General features: G+C 35.1%; 2 protein-coding genes across 2 annotated transcripts; one reads left to right on the top strand and one right to left on the bottom strand.

Moving 5' to 3' along the window:
- Window positions 1-3,579: 3,579 nt before the first annotated feature.
- LOC110691067 (oxysterol-binding protein-related protein 4B-like) lies at window positions 3,580-18,739 on the bottom strand. Its single transcript, XM_021868003.1, has 3 exons — window positions 18,563-18,739; window positions 17,171-17,267; window positions 3,580-3,878 (listed from the first exon to the last, which is right to left on the bottom strand). The coding sequence occupies exons 1-3, from the start codon at window positions 18,737-18,739 to the stop codon at window positions 3,580-3,582; spliced, it is 573 nt and encodes a 190-aa protein (XP_021723695.1).
- Window positions 18,740-20,148: 1,409 nt separating this feature from the next.
- On the top strand, window positions 20,149-21,296 carry LOC110691068. Its single transcript, XM_021868004.1, has 2 exons — window positions 20,149-20,226; window positions 20,322-21,296. The coding sequence occupies exons 1-2, from the start codon at window positions 20,149-20,151 to the stop codon at window positions 21,294-21,296; spliced, it is 1,053 nt and encodes a 350-aa protein (XP_021723696.1).
- The last annotated feature ends 395 nt before the right edge of the window (window positions 21,297-21,691 follow it).

Consider the following 21,691-nt stretch of genomic DNA (forward strand, 5'->3'; position numbering starts at 1 on the left):
GCCTTCCAATGCCAGCCGTCTAATAATACCTGGCCATACATATTTCTTAATCTAGCATTAAAAGTCATTTGCTAAAGTTTAGTTTTGATTGAATTTCAACCAATTTTATGTTGAAATAGACAAATTAATAATGCAAGGATGAATTTCAACCAATTGTTAAACATAACATGCATTGCCTTTTTATGGATCTTTCGATTGACACCTATGTGTTCATGTTGGGTGTATGAGTGTAACACATTTGTGTGAAGAATAATTGCCCACATAGGAGGAGTGGTAGAAATGTGATTAGTTAATAAATTGCGTGGTTTACTAATCATATTGTCATATGGTCTGAGAATGGAACTTATGCACCTTCATGTATTATATTTTGTTGGTTAGTGGTTACTTAGTTCTTCAATAAGTTGAGAATATTTTTCTAATTTGACTTTTGCATATTAGAATATCTTTTTACATTAGAACCCTTAAAAAGGCATTGAATAATTACTTTTATTATTGTTTTTTTTTTCCTTCTATATATTTTTCCGTAATATAATTGTCATCTACAACTGTCTTGGTCAGTCGGTGTTTTAGACATATTTTATCGGTATGGTCTGAGTTCGCATTATTGGTCTAGTATGCAATTATGGATTTTTTTTTTTTTTGCCCATTTTCTGAGTTTGAATTGGCCAGCTTATACTTGCATATTGTATGTGGGAGAAACACTATTATATATTCATATATCCTGATGACTACTGAAACAATACTCCCTCTATTTAATTTACCTATTTTGCAATATTCACATTAATCACAAAAAGTCCTATAAAAAAACGTGATTTACACCTTATCAGTTTCAGCTAACACGCTCCTTTTAAATATCGTTACCAAACATAGAGTCATGCATTTTATACTATCAATAATTTAATTTATAATACAATTGTAACAAATTATGCACAATTATAGGGTTGTGATGAAAGTGCATGGGATATAAATGACAAAATACATTAGATTTGATATCTTACTTTTGCATGTGGGCAATGGCATGTGTTATTCCCTTATTTTGTCCATCATTTCCGTTTACTTTGCAACCACAACGAACTTGTCACATGTACAAAATTTGTTATTTCGGGAATATGCCACTTTTAGCAAATCTTAGTGGTCATAAATTCGATAAGATAAGAATATGTATGTAATATTATTAATATAGTCTATAATATTAGCCATGTACTAACCTTTGCTCTACTATAAATAGGCATACATTGCTCAATTCATAGCATCACACAAAAACATATAATATGGTTAATATAGGAGTATAATTATTATACTATGGCATGAAGAAGTATAGAGAGTGAAATGCAGCCAAGGATGACTTGCCGGAAGTTTTATTAGTAATGTTAATTGCAACTTTATTAGTTAAGTGATTATATTTAATTACTTCCCGGCAGGTTGTCCTTGGCTACATTTGGTTCTCTTCTTCTCATGCCAACCTTTATAGACATTTTCAAGAGGCTTATGTATTGGATGGTGTTTGGAACTCGTCTATATCCATGTGTCGTCATTTGTATATCTTTTCTATATTGTGGCGCTAATAATGAAAGGAAACTAAAAATACAGGTAAACTTATTTTTTAATTTACTTTCACTTTTAGTCTTTTAGGGGTTTGGAGTGAGGATAGTTAAGTAATCTAACTATTTATGATTATTTTTCATGTTTACGAAAAATGCATAAAATCATGTGCCCAAACACAAATGTAAAATAGTGTTGGGTTTATTGGGCCAAAATGGGCTTCTTGATCAAGTTTTTTTCAGGCCAAACTCGAATTTTAAACTTAAAATGCAGTTTTAGCTTTGCCTCAACCTGCACTTTTTTCAAACTGGACTGAATGGATCGGGCTAGCGCTTCACACCATTATTAATCACCTCTAAGTATAAATCACAAAATAAGGTCAAAACTGAGTGTATAAATAGTGCAAAAGTCAAACTAGATCAAGTAAAAAAGAATAGAAAAAGCAATTCATTAACATGTTTTTGTAGAATCCTTTATTTTTTCAATTGTCATCACCTTTATTTATTCATAAATAAAACTAGTAATGTAACAGTTAAATAGGAAAGATGATCGGAGCCGGTGGAACTATCTTTTCCTTAGGGGAGCAATCCCAACCAGAATTTGGGGTGTAAGACAAATCAAAATGCTTAGGAATCCAATCTTCTCCCCTTGATTTCCTTTGTTTCAGGAGTTCTCTTTCCTTTTCTTCCACTGCTCTCTTTGCCTCTCTTGCTTTGTCCCAGTCTTTGCTTAGAATAGCTTTGCTCACTTCTGCCCACACTGCTGCTGATTCACTTTGCCACACTCCCTTAAAATGATGTATACATGGATAATCATTTGAATAAGTACATCAGGTCATTACAACTGAGCTAGTTTAGTTGTTAAAATATTTTAAAACTGTTATCACAATATCAAAAGTTTAACAGGTTCACCTATGTAATTGCGTGATTTATTTACCTGATTTTTATTTATATAAACTCATCTTATTTTATACTTCGTATATTTGAATGAACTTACATGAATTTATTAGGTCTTGTTAAAACCTATTTTTAGTTGTAGTTTGAACTTGGGTACCCTTTAAATTATCATAACTTATTTTCCCTAAACTTTTCTTATTTTAACTAAGTTGGCTTTATCTGAACTTATTAAACCTAAAATAACTGAAAATAAAGTATATAGAATATATAGGCCCTAAGTTTCTCTGGAATATTTATCCCCCTTAAAAATGTCTTTTTTCATGATTAATTAGGATTATGTATCGATTGTTACAAAGCATTACATACATATATTTAGAGCCTTTCTTTGAACATACATGACCAGCATCTATCAAGGTCTTGTTCTCTATAACTTATAGTCTTTTACTAATAAGCAAAAGCGAAAATACATGGCTTGAAAAGAATCAACTACTTCCTCCATTTTTTTTTAGTTGCATCACTTTCTTAAAAAGGAAGTTTTAAATTATTTACGTCACTTTCCTTGTAACTAATAAATTCTCTTTATCTCTCTCCAACCACATGGCATCCATTTATTTTTTCTTTCTACCACTCTCTACTTCAAAAATTACCTAGAATTTCGTAAAAATAAAAGTAATGTAACTAAAAAAACAGAAAAAGTATTATGGGGGAGTGGGGGTGGGGGTGGGGGAGGGGAAGGCATGACCCCATATGAATTTGTCCCCCTCCCAACAAAAATAGGAGGTAAACTTTACAACTATGTACCTCATTATGGTCCCTTAGAATTTGGGTAGGAAGTGCAGAAATGACCTATTTTGGATTGTATAGGACTTTGGTTTTCCCATCCGTAGTATCTTTTATATAAACACACCTGAAGCAAAAAAAAGAAAAAAAAAATGATGTTTATATTACTATAAGCCAGGCAGAATATATATCGTGATTTCTAATTCATATTGACTTTTGAAAAGTTATTTTTTACTATAAAAAAAAACTTAAAATTTTCAACCTTGTTCGAATTTAATTGTCACATATTCATTTTGATAGAGTAATAATATATGTGATAACTAATGTATAGAGTTTTAATAACGTAAATTGAACAAATAGGTTACGGGTCGTACCTGTCCCAATGGCCATAGATTTCAAATAACTTCTTGGAGGAATCAAAGATCTTGCCTTTGATAGCCCCATTGCTTCCTCCAAAGCCTAAAAAAGAACCACTTTTAAAGTGTAGCTCAGCTTCAAGTCCTGTTTCTTGGCACTTAATCTTGACATTTCCTACCCAAGAAGCACCTGGTTTTGGTAATAACCTATATTGTAGTATTGGAGAGTTCATCACATAACTTTCTCCCTTTTCTAGTAGATTTAGCCTCCTCTTTCCATGGATTACTGCATCTATGACAGTTCCTATATTAAAGAAAAAGAAAAATGATTAAAACCAAATATATTTAATTAGAGAACAAAATCATGTACTACCTCCGTTACAGGTTATGTGCAACGATTAGACATTTTTCCTCTCTGCTTTATGTCAAATCGTTGCACATAACCTTTAACGGAGGTAGAATAATGATTAAATTTATGGATATTGAAGAAAATTGTGTATTGCAAATTCGTATTAACAATCTTGATACGTAATAACTAAGCTACTTTATAATGGCTATAGAAATCTTTTTTTTTTTTAAAAAGGTAAGTTTCGTAACTATTATACTATTAGTAGTAGAGCTGTCAATTCAGGTAAACGGGTCGGGTTTGGGTCGGGTAAGAGTGGGTCGGGTCAACTCGGGTCGATTCACTTCAGGTTAATTCCATAACCTATACGGGTCGGGTTTGGGTTGGGTCATGCTTGAGCCGAGTCACGTCAGGTCAAACTTCTTATCGAGTTTAGGTCGGGTTAATAAATGGTCGGTTTACATTTGGGTCGAGTGAACAATAGGTCGGGTTTAATACGGGTTTTCACGGGTTAATATGGGTTAGGGCGATTCTCTGGTTCAGTTCAAGTCAATAATTTGCAGGTAAGAATCAGGTTGGGTCATTCTCGGGTTTGAGTCGGGTTCGGTTCAAGTCAATAATTTGTGGATTATAATCAGGTCGGGTCATTTTCAAGTCGGATCGGGTCATTCTCGGGTTCGGTTCAAGTCAATAATTTGCGAGTTATAATCAGGTTGGGTCATTTCCAAGTCGGGTCATTCTCGGATTCAAGTCGGGTTATGTTCAAGTCAATAATTTGTAGGTTACAATCAGGTCGGGTCATTTCCAAGTCAGGTCATATTTGGGTTCAACTAATTATAAATAGATAATTATTATTTTTATCAAGCTAATTATTTCCTTTGACTATAATATATATGGAAATATACTAAGGAACTATAGTTTATGATTTAAGAAGATAATTGTCTCCTTTGACCATACAAAAAATATATACTCCCTCCATTTTTAAATACTTGCTCCACTTTCCTTTTCCGACCGTTTTTAAAACTTGCTCTATTTCCTTATATTGAAAACTTTTACAATATTTAATTCATTTCTCACACTTAGTGGACCCAACATAATACTCTCTCTCCTCTTATTCTTCCACTACTTTTTCTTTTTATAATTTTTTATTTTCTCAACTACCCCACTACCTCCATATTTTATTACTTTCTCTAATTTCTCCTAAAACTCCGCGCATGGAGAAATGGAGCAATTATTTAAAAACAGAGGGAGTACTATATTTAACTCTTAAATTTTAGGATGATGCTCTTTTCTTTTGCTGGCCTGGACCGACTTGGTCTCCCTAGACAAAATGCTTTGATCAACAATAATAAGGTGGTATAAATTTCATTTAAGTTGAATTTAGGTCGGGTAAATAACAAGTCGTGTTGATTTCGAGTCGGGTTAGTAACAGATCGGGTTGAATTTTTGGGTTTCGTAAGTAATAGGTATGGTAAAATTCGGGTCGGGTCAATAACAAGTCGGGTTGAATTTGGTCAGGTCAATAACAAGTCGGGTTGATTTCGGGTCGGTTTTGTAACAGCTTGGGTTAAATTCGGGTCGGGTTAGGAACGGGTTGGTTTGAATTATGGTCAGGTTAGTAACAAGTCGGGTTAAATTCGGGTTTTGACGGATTAAAACGGGTTTGGATCAATTTCGGTTCAAGTCGGGTTCGGTCAAGTTAATTAAATTGGCCGTTGTAAACCGGTAAATTGTCGTTTAAAAGAAAATTGAATGGTTCCACACACCAAATTGGACTCCTAGAGGGTATTAGGGACCATGGTAAACATTTCGGCAATTTTTAATTCCGAGCGAAAAAAGTCAAAAATTTCCAAAATTAAAGGCTAATATCCACGCTTTTGAGAAATTTTGGAGGTTTCGGGGCCTGGTGTAGAAAAGTTATAATATTTTAGGGAATACATCTTGGGGTCATATAATGCCGTTTGGAACAATATATGATCATTGTATGTTATCATAAATGTTCGTAGTAGGCTCGAGTTAATTTAATCGGTGCAAGTTGTAAACTGGTAAATTGGTCGTTTAAAGGCAAATAGGATGGTTCCACCCACCCAATTGGTCTCCCGGAGGGTATTAGGGATTGTGGTAAACATTTCGGCAATTTTTATTTCTAGGCGAAGAAAAGCCAAAAAATTCCAAAATTGAAGGCTAATATCCACGCTTTTTGAGAACTTTTGGAGGTTTCGGGGCCTGGTGTCGTAAAGCCTTTAGATTTTAGGAGATACATTTTGGGGTCATATAATGCCGTTTGGAACCATATATGATCATTATATGTGGTCATAGATGTTTGTGGTAGGCTTGAGTTAATAAAATCGGCACAAGTTATAAACCGGTAAATTGGCCGTTCAAAGGCAAATTGGATGGTTCCACCCACTCAATTGGACTCCTGGAGGGTATTAGAGACCATGGTAAACATTTCGGAAATTTTTATTTTTGGGAGAAAAAGTCAAAAAATTCAAAAATTGAAGGCTAATATCTACGCTTTTTGAGAAAAAATTTCGAAGTCTTGAAGGCCTGGTGTCGAAAAGTATTGAAATTTTAGGGAATACATCTCGGGGTCATATAATGTCGTTTGAAACCATATATGTGAAGGAATTGTGTCTTCGATAAATGCAATTACTAGATATATCAAGGATCACTATTATGGAGATAATAAGTTCGTTCTTTTGGGTCGTCATTATCTGTTGCTAGACTATGATCAATGATCTTTGGGCTAGTCAAATAGTCCAAAGCCTACTAGAATGGATCCTATGAGGTCAAACAACAAGGGTATTGGGTTAAGCAAGTAAGAGGCCCATTAATGGGCCTCATGAGCAACTAACTAATCATGAAATGGATTGGGCTAGCATAGTTAGATGAGAATTAGGTTTTGGGCTTTTGACATGGGCTCTTATTTAGAGATGATATCTATAAATAAGATCCATGCCTAGGGTTTCTTGAAAGCAGTCATAATTCACACACAGTGTATTTTGACATCAAGGCAACCAATCCCAAAGACCCTAATTCCTCTCTCTAACTCACGACTTTCTCTCTCCTCCCCTCGTCCGTACGGCCGGCCACCTTGGTGGCGCGTGTGGTGGTTCATGGTGGTTCGTTGCTCGCACTTCTCCATAGAAGGTCAATTGAAGGGTTCAATTGCAACTAACTAGCATTAGTGGAGGTCTTAATCTGTGCCCGTGGACCAAGTAGAGGAATCACGCTTGAGGTTCTTTATCTCCCAATGTTCTTGTTCGATCGCACGTGGAATCACGCTTCAAAGGTACGATATATGTTCTTTATGTGTTATGCATTAGATCTTGGGATTAGGTATTGTATGAATATGATTCATGTTTATTTCCGCCGCGTAGTACCTATAATTCCCTACAGTGGTATTAGTTAGCCTGTTGCATTTACGCATATTGACTATAATTCTTTGATAGTCCACAATTTTAATTCAATTAGGAGGGAGAATAATTAATTATGGTTCAATCTTTATATTAAATGAGATTTAATTTTTGGAATTGTTTAAATATGATTTAAATTGCTCAATTATTCTAGTAAAATCTGACTTAAGCCCTAGAATTTTCGAATTTTTTTAATTGAAATAAAGCCCTAAATTTTGATTTTTGTGCTTAATTTTGATGATTTTTCGAATAATTTATGCTTCATAATTTTAATTAGATTGATTTGATACATAAAATATGATTTTTGTATAATCAATATTTTAATTTAAGAGTTAGATTAAAATTGAATTAATTTTGTGAAGAACCCTAGATTTGAAATTTAATTGTGAATTTGATTTCAAAATTGAATTAGGCATAAATTTTATGTTTTAATTCAATAGACCTAATTTAATTTAATTTTGCAAAAGTTGTTTAATTAAATTAAACTCTCAAAAACTAAAAAAAAAAAAAGGGAAAAGTTTTGTTGTTGGGAGGGGGCAGCCGTGGCTGGGTGGTCGAACCACCATCAGGTGCCCACGGCAGCTGCCCAGGTGGTCGAAGAGAAGGGAAGGAGGGCGCAGGGTGGAGGACATGTGGCGGCGACGAGTCACAGCTACGAGCGGCAGCAGGAAGTGCAACAGTTGCACTGCCGCTAGCTGCTGCCGACGACTTGCTGCAGCCAACAGGCGCAGGTGGCTGGGCTCCGGCCTAGCTGCGGCGACGCGCGACAGTCCTCAGACAGCAGCACCAGCTTTCGACTAGAACAATTCCAGCTAGAGTGATGGTGACGCCATGGCTGGGCTTTACCCCTGGCTATGGTCGTGCGTTAGTTGGGGATTTCCTTGACTGACGCACGTTGTTGTTGCGTTGGCTGGGTTCTTCCTAGCTGACGTGGCAGCAGATTTTTTAAAATAAAATAAAAAAAATTATTTTAAAATATTTTCAAAATGATTTTATTTTGAGGATAATATCAAATTTCAAAAGTTGATTTATGATAATTATCCTTAATTAAAGTTGTTAATTTTGGATAAAGTTTGTTAAGATAATTTCAAATCTTAAAATTTGTTTTAATCTTTGAAAATTTTAAGGATTGTTAAGCAAGATTCCAAAAAGATAAAGATTGATTTAAATAATATGATTATCCCATAATTATTTTGGATAATAATTGAATTAAAATTATGTGATTGGCTAGCAATTAAGATAGAATCTCCTAAATTAGTTAGGATAACCATGGAAGATAAATATGATTTATCTTCCATAACTAAAATATGATTTGATTCTATCTCTTACCTTAAATAAAATATATGATATTTTATGATTGGTTAGAAATAATATATGATATTATCTAATTGCAATAATAAATTAAAAAATATGAGATATTTTGTGCCATGTTTCCTCAACTATGATCATTCGATGTCATAGTTTAGGAAAGCATGATGAGTGATTTATTATGTGGCACTTTATAATATATGATATTATTTATTGTTATATATAAAGACTAGTATGACCCATAGATTCTAAATACGATCTACGCATCGTTTCATATTTTTGTAATCTATATACGGTCTGCGTACCGTTAAGTATTTTTGTAATTTATTTTATTTATTTAAGTAGTAAATAGAATAGAATAGTATTACAGGTTGCAGTTAATCCAAGAAATCCATGGAGTGAAGGCCCAAAGGAGCAAGATGGATAAGATCCATGAAGGTTCAAGTGGGAGCTTTTTGCTTTATTAGTTTTTCTTAGGATTAAGGGGCCATACTATGTCATGTTTTATTTATGCATTAGTAGATTATGCATGTTAGATTTTATTTATGTTGATTGATGATGCGTTAGAGTTCACTAAATAATCACAACATAATAAATCTAGGTCCCGGTAATATTGAGGTAGCTTTTCCAATCAAAAACCCGATGAAACCTTCGATATTTATGATGGGTCATGCTAAAGCTGGGTGTCATATTATATCTTAGGGGAGTGGGGGTAAAAAATTTTTTACACTTTTGATTGGTTATACTCAACAAGGTTACCTAAAGAGTTTAGAACCTTGAAGCTAAGGGTAATAATTAAACATGTGATGGTTAATTATTCAACCAAGAATTACAAAGAGTTGTAATCAGTAAAGAGTTTACTCACCTTGAAAATGTAATAGTTGATGGTAGGGCCAAAGTCCGGTCAATTATTGCACAAATAAAGGATCTTGGAATCATTCTATTCAATAGGGATCAATTAAATTGAATGAATGTTTTAAAGTTACCAGTTTTATAATCGCTTATGGTACTTTAAATTTTATTAAACATAATTGAATTTTGCGTTTACTTATAAGTAACATGTCGTTCTAATTTTATTATTAAATATAATCTCCTCAATTGGAAATAAAGTTGAGAAACGTTCTCAAAAAGTTAAAAGATAATCCATAAATCTATATTCCAATGTTGCTAAGATGGCTCTAAAAGGCAAGTTTTAGAAACCTATGTCATATGTCCAAGGTTAGTTTTATTCAAAATGTTTGAGTAAAATGCCAACACATCTTCATTTTGAAAAGTGTTTCAAGGGATATAATGAGATGGGAGGTACAAACCCTCTAAAAGACAAGTATAGAAGTCCAATAAAATCTCTTATCTTCAATATGATTGAATTTAAGAAAGTGATTGGAAATCTCTATGATCAAAAGTTGATCAAATGACGCTATTCTTCATCCACTTTATATAAGATTTAAATAGTTGATTAAACTCTAATATGAATGATGATTGAATAGACTTAGCAAAATCATGAAATGTGTTTAAAGTAGTTAAGCAAATTATCATTTTGAACCTAAGAGAAGTGTTCTACGTGGCTCAAATGGGAAAGGTTTAGGAATATATGAGGATTGCATAAGAAGTTATAGGCCAAGAAATGCAAACAAGTTGCTACTTCTCAAACCTAGAACTGCTTACATGCTAAAAGTTGTTATGAACAACAAATGTTTCAAATTAAATGGACCAATTCCAATTGATTAGAAACTACCTCATATAATTGGAAAGTAAAAGAATGGGAATGTTCCAATTTAAGAAGTATATTATAGAAATTGATTTAGCACATTACTACTTCTTGGACATATGATGTCTTGTTTAGTTCTCTCTTATTGAGAATGAGGTTGAACTAAATGAAGTAGTATGGCTAAAGGAGAAATAAATCTACAAGTTTAAAAGCAAATGTTGCTACTTCACAAGTAGAATCTACGAGTTTAGAATCAAAAGTTGCAACTTTACAAGTAAAAGCTATATTTCACCTTACCTTGTAATTGGCTAGAATTAAATAAATGTTATTCAATTTTGCCATTATCAAAACACCATTCAATGTTAGTAATGACTAAGCATCGAAGATTCAAAAAACGTGGAATAAATGTTATTCTATGCTTCATTGAGTCCTAATGTGTTTTGAGATTGCTAAATAGATTCAAAGTTCTATATGATAGAAATTATTAAACCATTTCTATATATATAAATTGTCTTTAAAATGTCAATTAAATCAAATGAAAAATGAACATTGCATGCGAAAGATCCAAAGGGATGGACTTTCAATATCATTGGATTATGAATCCATTGATATACATAAATATCATTCTAATTTGAAAGTATTGACAAAGTCACCATTTAGAGAAATGATGATGAGAGCCCAAGGTCGAATACGTATCGATGTAAGAAAACCAAAGGTTCAAAGGCTAGAGACGAACAATGAAACTTCATTTGTGATATGATCACATGTGCTTAGTTGAAGCATACGAGTGAAAATTTTGAAAAGTTCAAAATGTTCAGTATGAAGTTCAGTATCAACTTGACAAGATAATGATTACATTACAATATGATTGTAATTGTGAAAATTTAAGTCAAGACATATACTTGGCAACACATTCAAAGTATTGCGATATGATCGTAATAATGAGAATTTAAGCCAAGACCTTGATGAACATCCAAGAGTTGTGAAATCGTTTTACGACAAACTCCGAAAGAAAACCTTGTGAAGTGTTTATGAAAGGAGCTATCAATCTATATAAGATATATTTTGATAATGGATGAAAATTACCTATCTTTCAACCATTTTACAAGGGATATACTTTCAAGATAAGCTACAATAGGTCAAATCAAAATGTAGCAAAGGTTTCATATGTGATATAGATAAGAAGAGTTCTTATAAAGTCTTTCTACAAAGTAAGGAATAAAATTTGTATTAAATCGTTTAATGCACGATCAATTCCTATACGGAGCACAGGGTACTACTACACAAATCATACTTAGCACAAAATGTTTGTTGCTCAAGTAGGTGCCCTTATGGAAATTGTTCCAAAAGGTCAAGTGGGAGTAGTATAAATCTCGAAAGAGTTCGAGAAAAAGCAACAAAAAAACATGGCTTAAACCATGGTTGGTTCACCCTATGCTAAATGTGCCTCCTCAAAAAGGCAAGTGGGAGTGTAAGAATCTCGAAAAGTTCGAGAGCCTTGAAAGAGTTCAAGAAAAGTGATTTCAAAAATCTTGAAGAAATTTGAGAAGTAATCGAATCAAAGCAACAATATGAGCATGATTCACCTCATGTTACAAGTGACAACGCATGGTCTCATTAAGTGTAATGGGAATAATAACCATGTGTCGAAGGTAGTACATTCCAAGTGCACATCCTCAATTGTCGTTTCTCATTGAAAGCTAAACAAAGTTGTTGTATGAGTTTCAATTGTTGCATAAAAACCCACAATGATGACTAGCATATGTAAAACTTAGCCAAAGAAATATGATTCCATATTGACTGAGAGTTCTAAAATATTCATTTTGGAACATGATGATTATGCAAGTAACAAAGATGATTTGACAAGTTATGACTCCAAGTGGTTTAAAAACCAGAAAATCTGAAATAGATTCTAAGTCTGTAAGCAAGTGTATGAAAATTGAATGATTTGCATAATTGAGTAAGACTCATTGTAAGCAAAGCAGACAAGAAAGAAAAATGTTTTCTAGCTAAGCAAAGACTTGTTAATGGATTCAACAAATTCATAGTATGACTATGATTACGATGAAACCTTTACATTAGTCATCTTGCAAAGATCTATTAAAGATATTTTAGTGATTTCTACCTTATAATATTTGGTAGATGGATTTCAAAACACTTTCTTGAAATTGTTCATGAAAGAAGATCTGTATACGATACAATCAGAATGGCTTTGAAAACCAATAATCATAGGCATGCATAAAATATCATTAATGGATTGAAGTTAGCATCTGGGAGTTAATGTTCTTAATTTTGTGAGTTAATCAAATCGTTTGATGTTCTCGTAAAATGAAGAAAAGTTCTTGTGTGTACAAGATGTTTAGTGGGAGCTATGAAGTCTTCTTGGTCTAGTATAAAGAGAAAATTATTCATTTCTTGAATAGTCAAGTGGTGGGTAGCGCATTTTGTATGAAAAACCTTGAAGAGAATGATGAGTACATTTGGGATTCAAAATCTATAGAGATAGGTTTTGATTGATGTTTGAGTTTGGTTAAGAAGCTTATATTGATAAGATTCTTATAAGGTTTAACATTATATTGAAAGGAGTTTCAATCCCATGTAACATGGCACATTACTTAATGATTCAATAATTTGAGAAAGGTTGATGAAATTAAGGTTTTGAGTGATGATCCTTATGCAATATGCAAAGGATGCATCATGCATGTCATGGACTATACTCGTCTATTTGATTCACGTGTTTTTTAGAACAAGTGATGATAGATTTCAATCAAAATCCAATATAACGTTGGAATACAAATTATAAATTCCAAAGTTCCTTGCAAAAGGGCGAAGGAAAATTCTTAATGTATGGAGATGAATATGATTATAAAATTTAGAAATTACAAAATTCATGTTTATGAGAATGTCTCATGAACTCTACTTACTAAACCCCTTCCATTTCCAAAGCATGAGAAACATGCTAATGAAACTGGATTGAGGCAAATGATGTAATTAGAAGTTGTATTTGTTTTTGGAGAAAAACAAGTTACATGTGTAATACATTCATTTGCAGAATTATGTTTATCAATTGAAACAAAGTTTCAATCTTATTTAATCGTGGTTTCAAGATTAAATAAAATGTCCAAAATAGTTATGGATTGATGGGCTCATCAGGTTAATTTATTTAAATAACCCGGTGAATGAAACCCCACAGGTGAACTAAATTCATACATTATTTAAGTTCCTAGTTCGGAATCATTAAAGTGGACATAAATGATTTCATAAATTGGACTAGCATGTAAGATTGATTGGATAGCGCAGTTTCATGGGCTATAGGAGCATAGTGAAGCTCGGTCAATCACATGGGTATGCATGAATGATGCATGATCGAAATATAGACCTACTTTGAAGTTCAAGTATAGAACTTCCGGATATATTAGTGGATTCCTTTGACATGAGTAGAACATTGATTTCATTCAATGATTGATGTAACTGTGTACATCCAAACGTCTTCTCGTAACTGGAGATTATAAAGGGTGTTTCCTGGTTACCTCATGATTTGAGTGGGACCCTTGGTTGCCACAAGATTGGATTGAGTCTACCTATTTAATTAGGAATGTGTCTTGGCCCCTTGAAGAGGGAGAATTCAGAAAATGTATGGTCGTGCTCAAATGGATTACATAGTAACCATTTGTTTTGTAATTCTCACTCAGTTTTCAAGAAAAGATTTGTAGACTAATATGATCACGACATGAGATGCAATCATATTATCAAATCGACACACAATGACTTAAGGAATTTGAATATTGCGCACTTGTCTCAGACAAGTGGGAGATTGAAGGAATTGTGTCTTCGATAAATGCAATTACTAGATATATCAAGGATCACTATTATGGAGATAATAAGTTCGTTCTTTTGGGTCGTCATTATCTGTTGCTAGACTATGATCAATGATCTTTGGGCTAGTCAAATAGTCCAAAGCCTACTAGAATGGATCCTATGAGGTCACACAACAACGGTATTGGGTTAAGCAAGTAAGAGGCCCATTAATGGGCCTCATGAGCAACTAACTAATCATGAAATGGATTGGGCTAGCATAGTTAGATGAGAATTAGGTTTTGGGCTTTTGACATGGGCTCTTATTTAGAGATGATATCTATAAATAAGATCCATGTCTAGGGTTGCTTGAAAGCAGTCATAATTCACACACAATGTATTTTGACATCAAGGCAACCAATCCCAAAGACCCTAATTCCTCTCTCTAACTCACGACTTTCTCTCTCCTCCCCTCGTCCGTACGGCCGGCCACCTTGGTGGCGCGTGTGGTGGTTCATGGTGGTTCGTTGCTCGCACTTCTCCATAGAAGGTCAATTGAAGGGTTCAATTGCAACTAACTAGCATTAGTGGAGGTCTTAATCTGTGCCCGTGGACCAAGTAGAGGAATCACGCTTGAGGTTCTTTATCTCCCAATGTTCTTGCTCGATCGCACGTGGAATCACGCTTCAAAGGTACGATTATATGTTCTTTATGTGTTATGCATTAGATCTTGGGATTAGTTACTATATGAATATGATTCATGTTTATTTCCGCCGCGTAATACCTATAATTCCCTACAATATGATCATTATTTGTTGTCATAAATGTTCGTGGTAGGCTTGAATTAAATAAATCAGTGTAAGTTGTAAACCGGTAAATTGGTCGTTTAAAGGTAAATTGGATGGTTCTACCCACCCAATTGGTCTCCCGGAGGATATTTGGGACCATGTTAAACATTTCGGCAAATATACGGACGAAAAATAAGTCAAAAGATTCCAAAATTGAAGGTTAATATCCATGCTTTTTGAGAAATTTTGAATGTTTCGGGGACCGGTGTCGAAAAACATTGAGATGTTAGGGGATACATCTCGGGGTCATATAATGCTGTTTGGATCCATATATGATCATTATATGTTTTCACAAATGTTCGTGGTAAGCTTGAGTTCATGAAATCAGTGCAAGTTTTAAACGGGTAAATTGGTCGTTTAAAGGCAAATTGGATGGTTCTACCCAGCCAATTGGACTCCCGGAGGTTATTAGTGACCATGGTAAAATTTTCGGTAATTTTTATTTTTAGGTGAAAATAGTCAAAAAAATTCCAAAATTGAAGGCTAATATCCACTCTTTTTGAGAAATTTTGGGTCGGGTTTGAGTTGGTAAGAGTAGGTCGGGTCAACTCGGGTCGGGTCAAATCAGATTAATTCTATAACCTATGCGGGTCGGGTTTGGGTTGGGTCATGCTTGAGTCGGGTCACGTCGGGTTATACTTCTTATCGGGTTTGGGTCATGTTAATAACAAGTTGGCTTACGTTCGGGTCGGGTGAACTATAGGTCGGGTTTAATTTGGGTTTTCACTGGTTAAAATGGGTTAGGGTAATTCTCGGGTTCGAGTCGGGTTCGGTTCAAGTGAATAATTTGCGGGTTAGATCAGGTCGGTTCATTTTCGTGTTTGAGTCGGGTTCGGTTCAAGTCAATAATTTGTGGGTTATAATCAGGTCAGGTCATTTTCAAGTCAGGTCATTCTCGGGTTCAAGTCGGGTTTGGTTCAAGTCAATAATTTGCGGGTTATAATCAGGTTGGGTCATTCTCGGATTCAAGCCGGGTTATGTTCAAGTCAAAAATTTGCAAGTTACAATCAGGTCGAGTCATTTCCAAGTCAGGTCATTTTTGGGTTCAACTATGTATTAATAAATAATTATCATTTTATCAAGCAAATTATTTCCTTTGACAATAATATATATGGCAATATACTAGGGAACTATAGTTTATAATTTAGGAAGATAATTATCTCCTTTGACCATACAACAAATATATACTATATTTAACTCTTAAATTTGAGGATGATGCTCCTTTCTTTTGCTGGCCTGGACCGATTTGGTCTCCCTAGACAAAATGCTTTGATCAACAATAATAAGGTGGTCTAAATTGCATTTAAGGTGATTTGAAATCGGGTCATATATGAATAGTTTGGGTTGAATTTAGGTCGGGTAAATAACAAGTCGTGTTGATTTCGAGTCGGGTTAGTAACAGGTCGGGTTGAATTTTTAGGTCGGGTTTTTAATTGGTCTGGTAAAATTCGGGTCAGGTCAATAACAAGTTAGGTTGAATTTGGGTCAGGTCAATAACAAGTCGGGTTGATTTCGGGTCGAGTTTGTAACAGGTTGGGTTAAATTCGGGTCGAGTTAGGAACGGGTCGAGTTGAATTTAGGTCAGGTTAGTAACAAGTCGGGTTAAATTCCGGTTTAGATGGGTTAAAACGGGTTTAGGTCAATTTCGGTTCAAGTCGGGTTCGGTTCAAGTCAATATATACGGGTTACATTTGGGTCGGGTCATCTCTTTGGCAGTTCATGTTCGGGTTTGGGTCTCACATACTCGAGTGAACTGGGGTCTAGGGTTGGTTTCAGGTCGAGTTTGGGTCACCATTTTTTCGGGTACAGATGGATTGGTTTACAATCGGGTTTGAGTTGGTAGTTCAGGTCGAGTCAACTTTTGTCAGCTCTAATTATTAGTACACTCCTAAAAGTTTAACTAATTAAGCTAATTAGCATTCACACATCTGTGTGTGAAAACCACTTTTACTACGACAATAATTTTTAGTTTTGCGCAATTAATTTATAGAAATCTAACGTCCAAAATGTAAATTAAAATTATCAAACTAAAAACTAGAAATTGAATAAGAAATTATATCAACTAATCAGTAGAAAGTAGTAAGTACTACGTATATAAATCTCTTAGGTTAGTTGAGTGATTCTTAGGAATTTAAAATGCACCCTAGCAAATTGAAGGAATAATTAGAATACCAAAGAATTTAGGAACTGCATGTTGGCACCAAATGAGCTCAATATTGTTAGCCTCGTCAGTTCCATGCATCGCCGCTACTGGCGGGTGATGAGAAACCTACAAACAACGAGCCAGAAAATTAAATATGGTACTCCGAATTAAAGGAGTATAATTGATGTTTAAAATAACACGAATTAAAGTATAATATTGGAAAAATACACTTTAATAATCCCAACTATTGACAATTTAGTCTAATAATTCCAACAAAGATTTATAATCTAATAATCCCAACTATGTGTTTATTTTGCCTCCAATATTCCCAATGACTGGTAATCTGCTAGGAGGGTAAAAAATAAATTTGTTTTTTAAAAGTCGTGTGTCAGCACCTGATTGGTGTAGTATTAAAAAAAACAAACAAAAAAAAATCCTGATTGGTGGCAATTGGTGGTGGCCGGAATTATTGACTGCAATTTTAGTGTGTTTTTGGTGTGGCTGTGACGGTGGAGTTGATTTGGTGGCCAGAATTTGTGCGGCATTGAGAAAATGTAGGGCTCTTGTTATTATATATTGTGCAGGTGAAGGAGGAGCAGGGTGGTGATTGGTGAGCAGCATCGGTCGTTAGGTGGTTGGGCGTGAGGTGAACTGCTGCTAGGCGATAATTGTGGTGGTTTCGGTGTTGGAGATGCAGAGTGGCTCAAAGGTGGAGGTGTGCATTGATTGGAGGAGATATGAGTTGGTGTTGTTGTGGCTATATATGCGATGGTTGATTGGGGAAGGTGGTTCAGGGGAAGGGATGGTGGCCTGGTGGGGCTCTAGTTTAGGAGGGTACCATCGGTATTGGGTAGGTGCTCTGGCCTCTGACGGGGGTACCCTCTGGTGGTGGGGGGGGTTGCTGCTGGCAAGGGGGGAGGGGTTTTCTCTCACTCTCTCTTTTTCTTTTTCTTTTTTTAATTTTAATTTTTTAAAATTTTGAACCAATCACGTGTTGACACATGTGATGATAACCTGTTATAACAAATCGTTAACTTGGTGTTGACTGGTTGGGACTATTGGAGGCAAACACATAGCATAGTTAGGATTATTAGGGTATGTTCTCATTGACTGAACTGAACTGAACTGAATTATATTGAACTGAACTGAATTGAGCTGAACTGAACTGAATTGAGCTGAACTGAACGGAACTGAAATGAAATGAATATTTTATAAGAGAAGGAAATTAGGAGCTGAACTGAACTGAACTGAACTGAATTTCAACGTAAGAGAACAAGCTCTTAGTTTATAAACCTTAGTTGCGATTATTGAAAGTAAATTTCCCATAGTTGAGATTATTAAAGCGTATTTTTTCTTATTTTTATATGTAACTACAAAAGACTGAAATAAATTACTCGTACGTTACGAACATAAGTACGTACTTCTTCAGCTAGGATGTTGAGGGTGCCTCTAGACGCATGATGAGTTTCGCCAAGAATGGGGTTGAATGGGGCAACTCCAAACACCCACATACGAACGGTCGAGAGATTCCAAGCAACAACGGAGATCATCCGATCAACAGCATTCTCTCCGGTCGTGCATTTTCTAAGCATGTCCATGTTTACACAATAGACTAATTCTCCATAGCATTGTAGTTGTGGTTTTGGAAGATTAAAGAAGGGAGGTAGCTGAAAATTTACAAAGTAAAATTTCCTAATTTATTAATGAATTAGAGTAAAAACATAATTTTATATGACCAATTTTTAAGTGGCGTTTTATTTATTAATGTAGTAGGCAAGTAAAAAAAAAAAAACCTTACATTGAAACGAGTAAGATCAGTTCAAGGTCTTATGTTCTTGAATAGACTGAAAAGTAATTGAAGAATATTGGGAGCCTTGTAATCGGTATCCGATGTCCCTTCTAGAGAGAGTGGAGATGTTAAAATGATATCCTTCTTGTTCTCAATCTTCAATTCGTGAACCTAAACATCCATCACCAAACAATTATAAGTTAAGCCCTATATAAGGCCTCTCTGTAATTTTATGTTACAAATTTTTTTAAGGCTATACAAGTACATAGACGCCCCATTATTCGGTAAGATTATCAATGTTCATTCTCATGATTACTCAAAATGACTCCAAATTTATTACTACATATGTTTCTTATTAATTAGTTACAACAAAGTAGTATTTTATTTCTTATAAATAATAACTTTTTTGTTCCAAATAATAATAAGAAACAGATGTAATATTTATTTTCTAAAATTATCTCCATACTAGTTATCACTTTTCCCGTGGCAATGGAAAAATATGATAAACACACGTGTTTTGAAAAGGAGATTGGGTTCTCGTGGAGATTTAAGGTTGCTTTTACACTAACTTACAATTAAAATTCAAGCCGGTTATCTGATCAGTGCTTCCCAGGGCCTCATAGTTATGCACAAGGAAATATATAACAATGATATGATAATTTTGTAAATAATGACATTTTGAGAGTAATACTGAGAGGTAATATAGTACTCCCTCCGTCCCTTAATACAATACCTCTTTTGAGCATTTATTCCTCACATAATAAAGAGAAAGAGGCATAAGGGACGGAGGTAGTATTATTGAACATTCTCAATAGCACTTTATGTAATCACAGTAGTATAAAAGACACTCTTAGTATTACTCCATCCGTCCCTAAATTAAAAGCTTTTTTTTCTCTTTATTATGTGAGTAATAATTTAATAAATGCTAGAAAGAGGTTTTGTATTAAGGAACGGATGAAGTACTTAATAAAACATCTCAGTATTTGTTATATTATGTAAATAATCGTATATAATTAGTTTGTAATTTACTAATGTAGCCTTAGCCCTAACCTAGCATACGCTTGTATTATATATTGACTTTTGATCAATGAGAAAGGCACAACAAATATTCTCTCATGGCATCACGAGTTTAGGTTTTTCAAACCCTAATTCTCTTCCGCTCATCTTCTCTGATCTTCTTCTTCTACCTCTTTTCTTCTTCAATTTCGGTTCTCACCAATGGCCGAACAAAAGATTCACCCTGCTACACTTGTTACTAACATCAAAACTTCATCCCTATTGTTCTTGATTACAGTGGTACTCAATACAATACTTGGTCCACACTATTCCAACTCCATTGCCGTACAAATTTAGTGATCGACCATATTATCCCTCCGATTGTTGTTGACAAGGCGAAAGCTCCTGAATCTTCTTCTTCTGACCCTGCACTATGGCAAAGACTTGATAACATCGTTCGACAATGGATATATAATACCATCTCGACCGATCTCCTCGATTCGATTATAGATCCCGATGACAAGGCTATCGATGCTTGGAAAAGGTTGCAGAATTTCTTTCTCAACAACAAGTCAGCCCGTGCTCTTCATCTTGATGCGCAATTCACAAACACCAGGCTCGATCAATTCGAGGGTGTTAAGCCGTATTGCACTCGATTGAAGTCTCTTGCGGATAGTCTCCGGAATGTTGGTGATGCAGTTTCTGATAATCGTATGGCATTACAATTATTGAAGGGGCTCTCGGAAGATTACAAGGACTTCCGTACCTCTGTTCGTCACCTCAATCCTCTTCCCAATTTTGACGCCTTGCGCTCTATGCTTGAATTGGAGGAGCAGGGTAATGCAACCGATGTTCTACATTCCAGTGAGGAGGCTCACCTCTCACAATCATCATCAGCTGCATTTAATTCGCAGCAGGGCAAGGCGATTTATGAATCTCCTCGCAACTCACAGCCTGCTCGCGGTGGTCGGAAACCCAAGGGAAAGGGAGGCAAAAAGAGCGGTGCTGGGTCCGGTGGTCGGAGCAACCAGCCGCCGCAACACACACCGAAGCAGTCACAGTCGGCACCACATCACTCCTCGAGTCAGCAGAGGTGGCAATATCCACATCCTTGGGCATATTGGCCTGCACCTCCCTGCCCATATCCATCGCAAGCACTTGGCCCAATGCAGTGGGCTGCTCGGCCCAGTCAGTCAAGTCAGCCACAGCCTGGTCTTCTCGGGTCCAGACCACAGCAGCAGGCGTACTACATGTCCGACCCACCTTCCCATTCTTCAGGGTATGTGCCAACCAACATCGAGCAAGCTATGCATACAATGTCCCTTGCCGATCCAAATTATTATATGGATATCGAGCTACATCTCATATGACGAACTCTCAAGGTAACTTGTCGTCATATTTTCATTTGAGAAAAAATAATAATAATACTATTATTGTTGGTGATGGTAGCAAAGTTACAATACATGGTTATGGTCACAAGTCCCTAAACCGAAACACACTTCACCTCAAAAATGTCCTCCACGTGCCTAAACTTGTCAAAAATCTAATTTCTGTTAGAAAATTCACTATTGATAATCATGTGTCAATTGAATTTGATCCTTTTGGGTTTTCTGTGAAAAACTTGCAGACGGGGAGCAAAATAGTGAGATTTAATAGCAGTGGCGATCTATATCCCTTCTTCACAGATCGTCAAGTCATTTCCAATTCCATTCCGTCAGCCTTTGCGGTTATTTCTCCTAGTGTATGGCATTCCCATTTAGGTCAT

Source organism: Chenopodium quinoa, unplaced genomic scaffold, assembly GCF_001683475.1.
Source record: "Chenopodium quinoa cultivar QQ74 unplaced genomic scaffold, ASM168347v1, whole genome shotgun sequence".
Classification (NCBI taxonomy): Eukaryota; Viridiplantae; Streptophyta; class Magnoliopsida; order Caryophyllales; family Amaranthaceae; genus Chenopodium; species Chenopodium quinoa.

Coding starts and splice junctions, on each gene's coding strand:
- LOC110691067 (XM_021868003.1), bottom strand. CDS start 18,739: ATGGACATGCTTAGAAAATGCACGACCGGAGAGAATGCTGTTGATCGG. Junction 17,268..18,562: donor TCAACATCCTAGCTGAAGAA/GTACGTACTTAT, acceptor CGTTGTTTGTAG/GTTTCTCATCACCCGCCAGT. Junction 3,879..17,170: donor TGCAGTTCCTAAATTCTTTG/GTATTCTAATTA, acceptor TCTTTAATATAG/GAACTGTCATAGATGCAGTA.
- LOC110691068 (XM_021868004.1), top strand. CDS start 20,149: ATGGCCGAACAAAAGATTCACCCTGCTACACTTGTTACTAACATCAAA. Junction 20,227..20,321: donor TATTGTTCTTGATTACAGTG/GTACTCAATACA, acceptor GTTGTTGACAAG/GCGAAAGCTCCTGAATCTTC.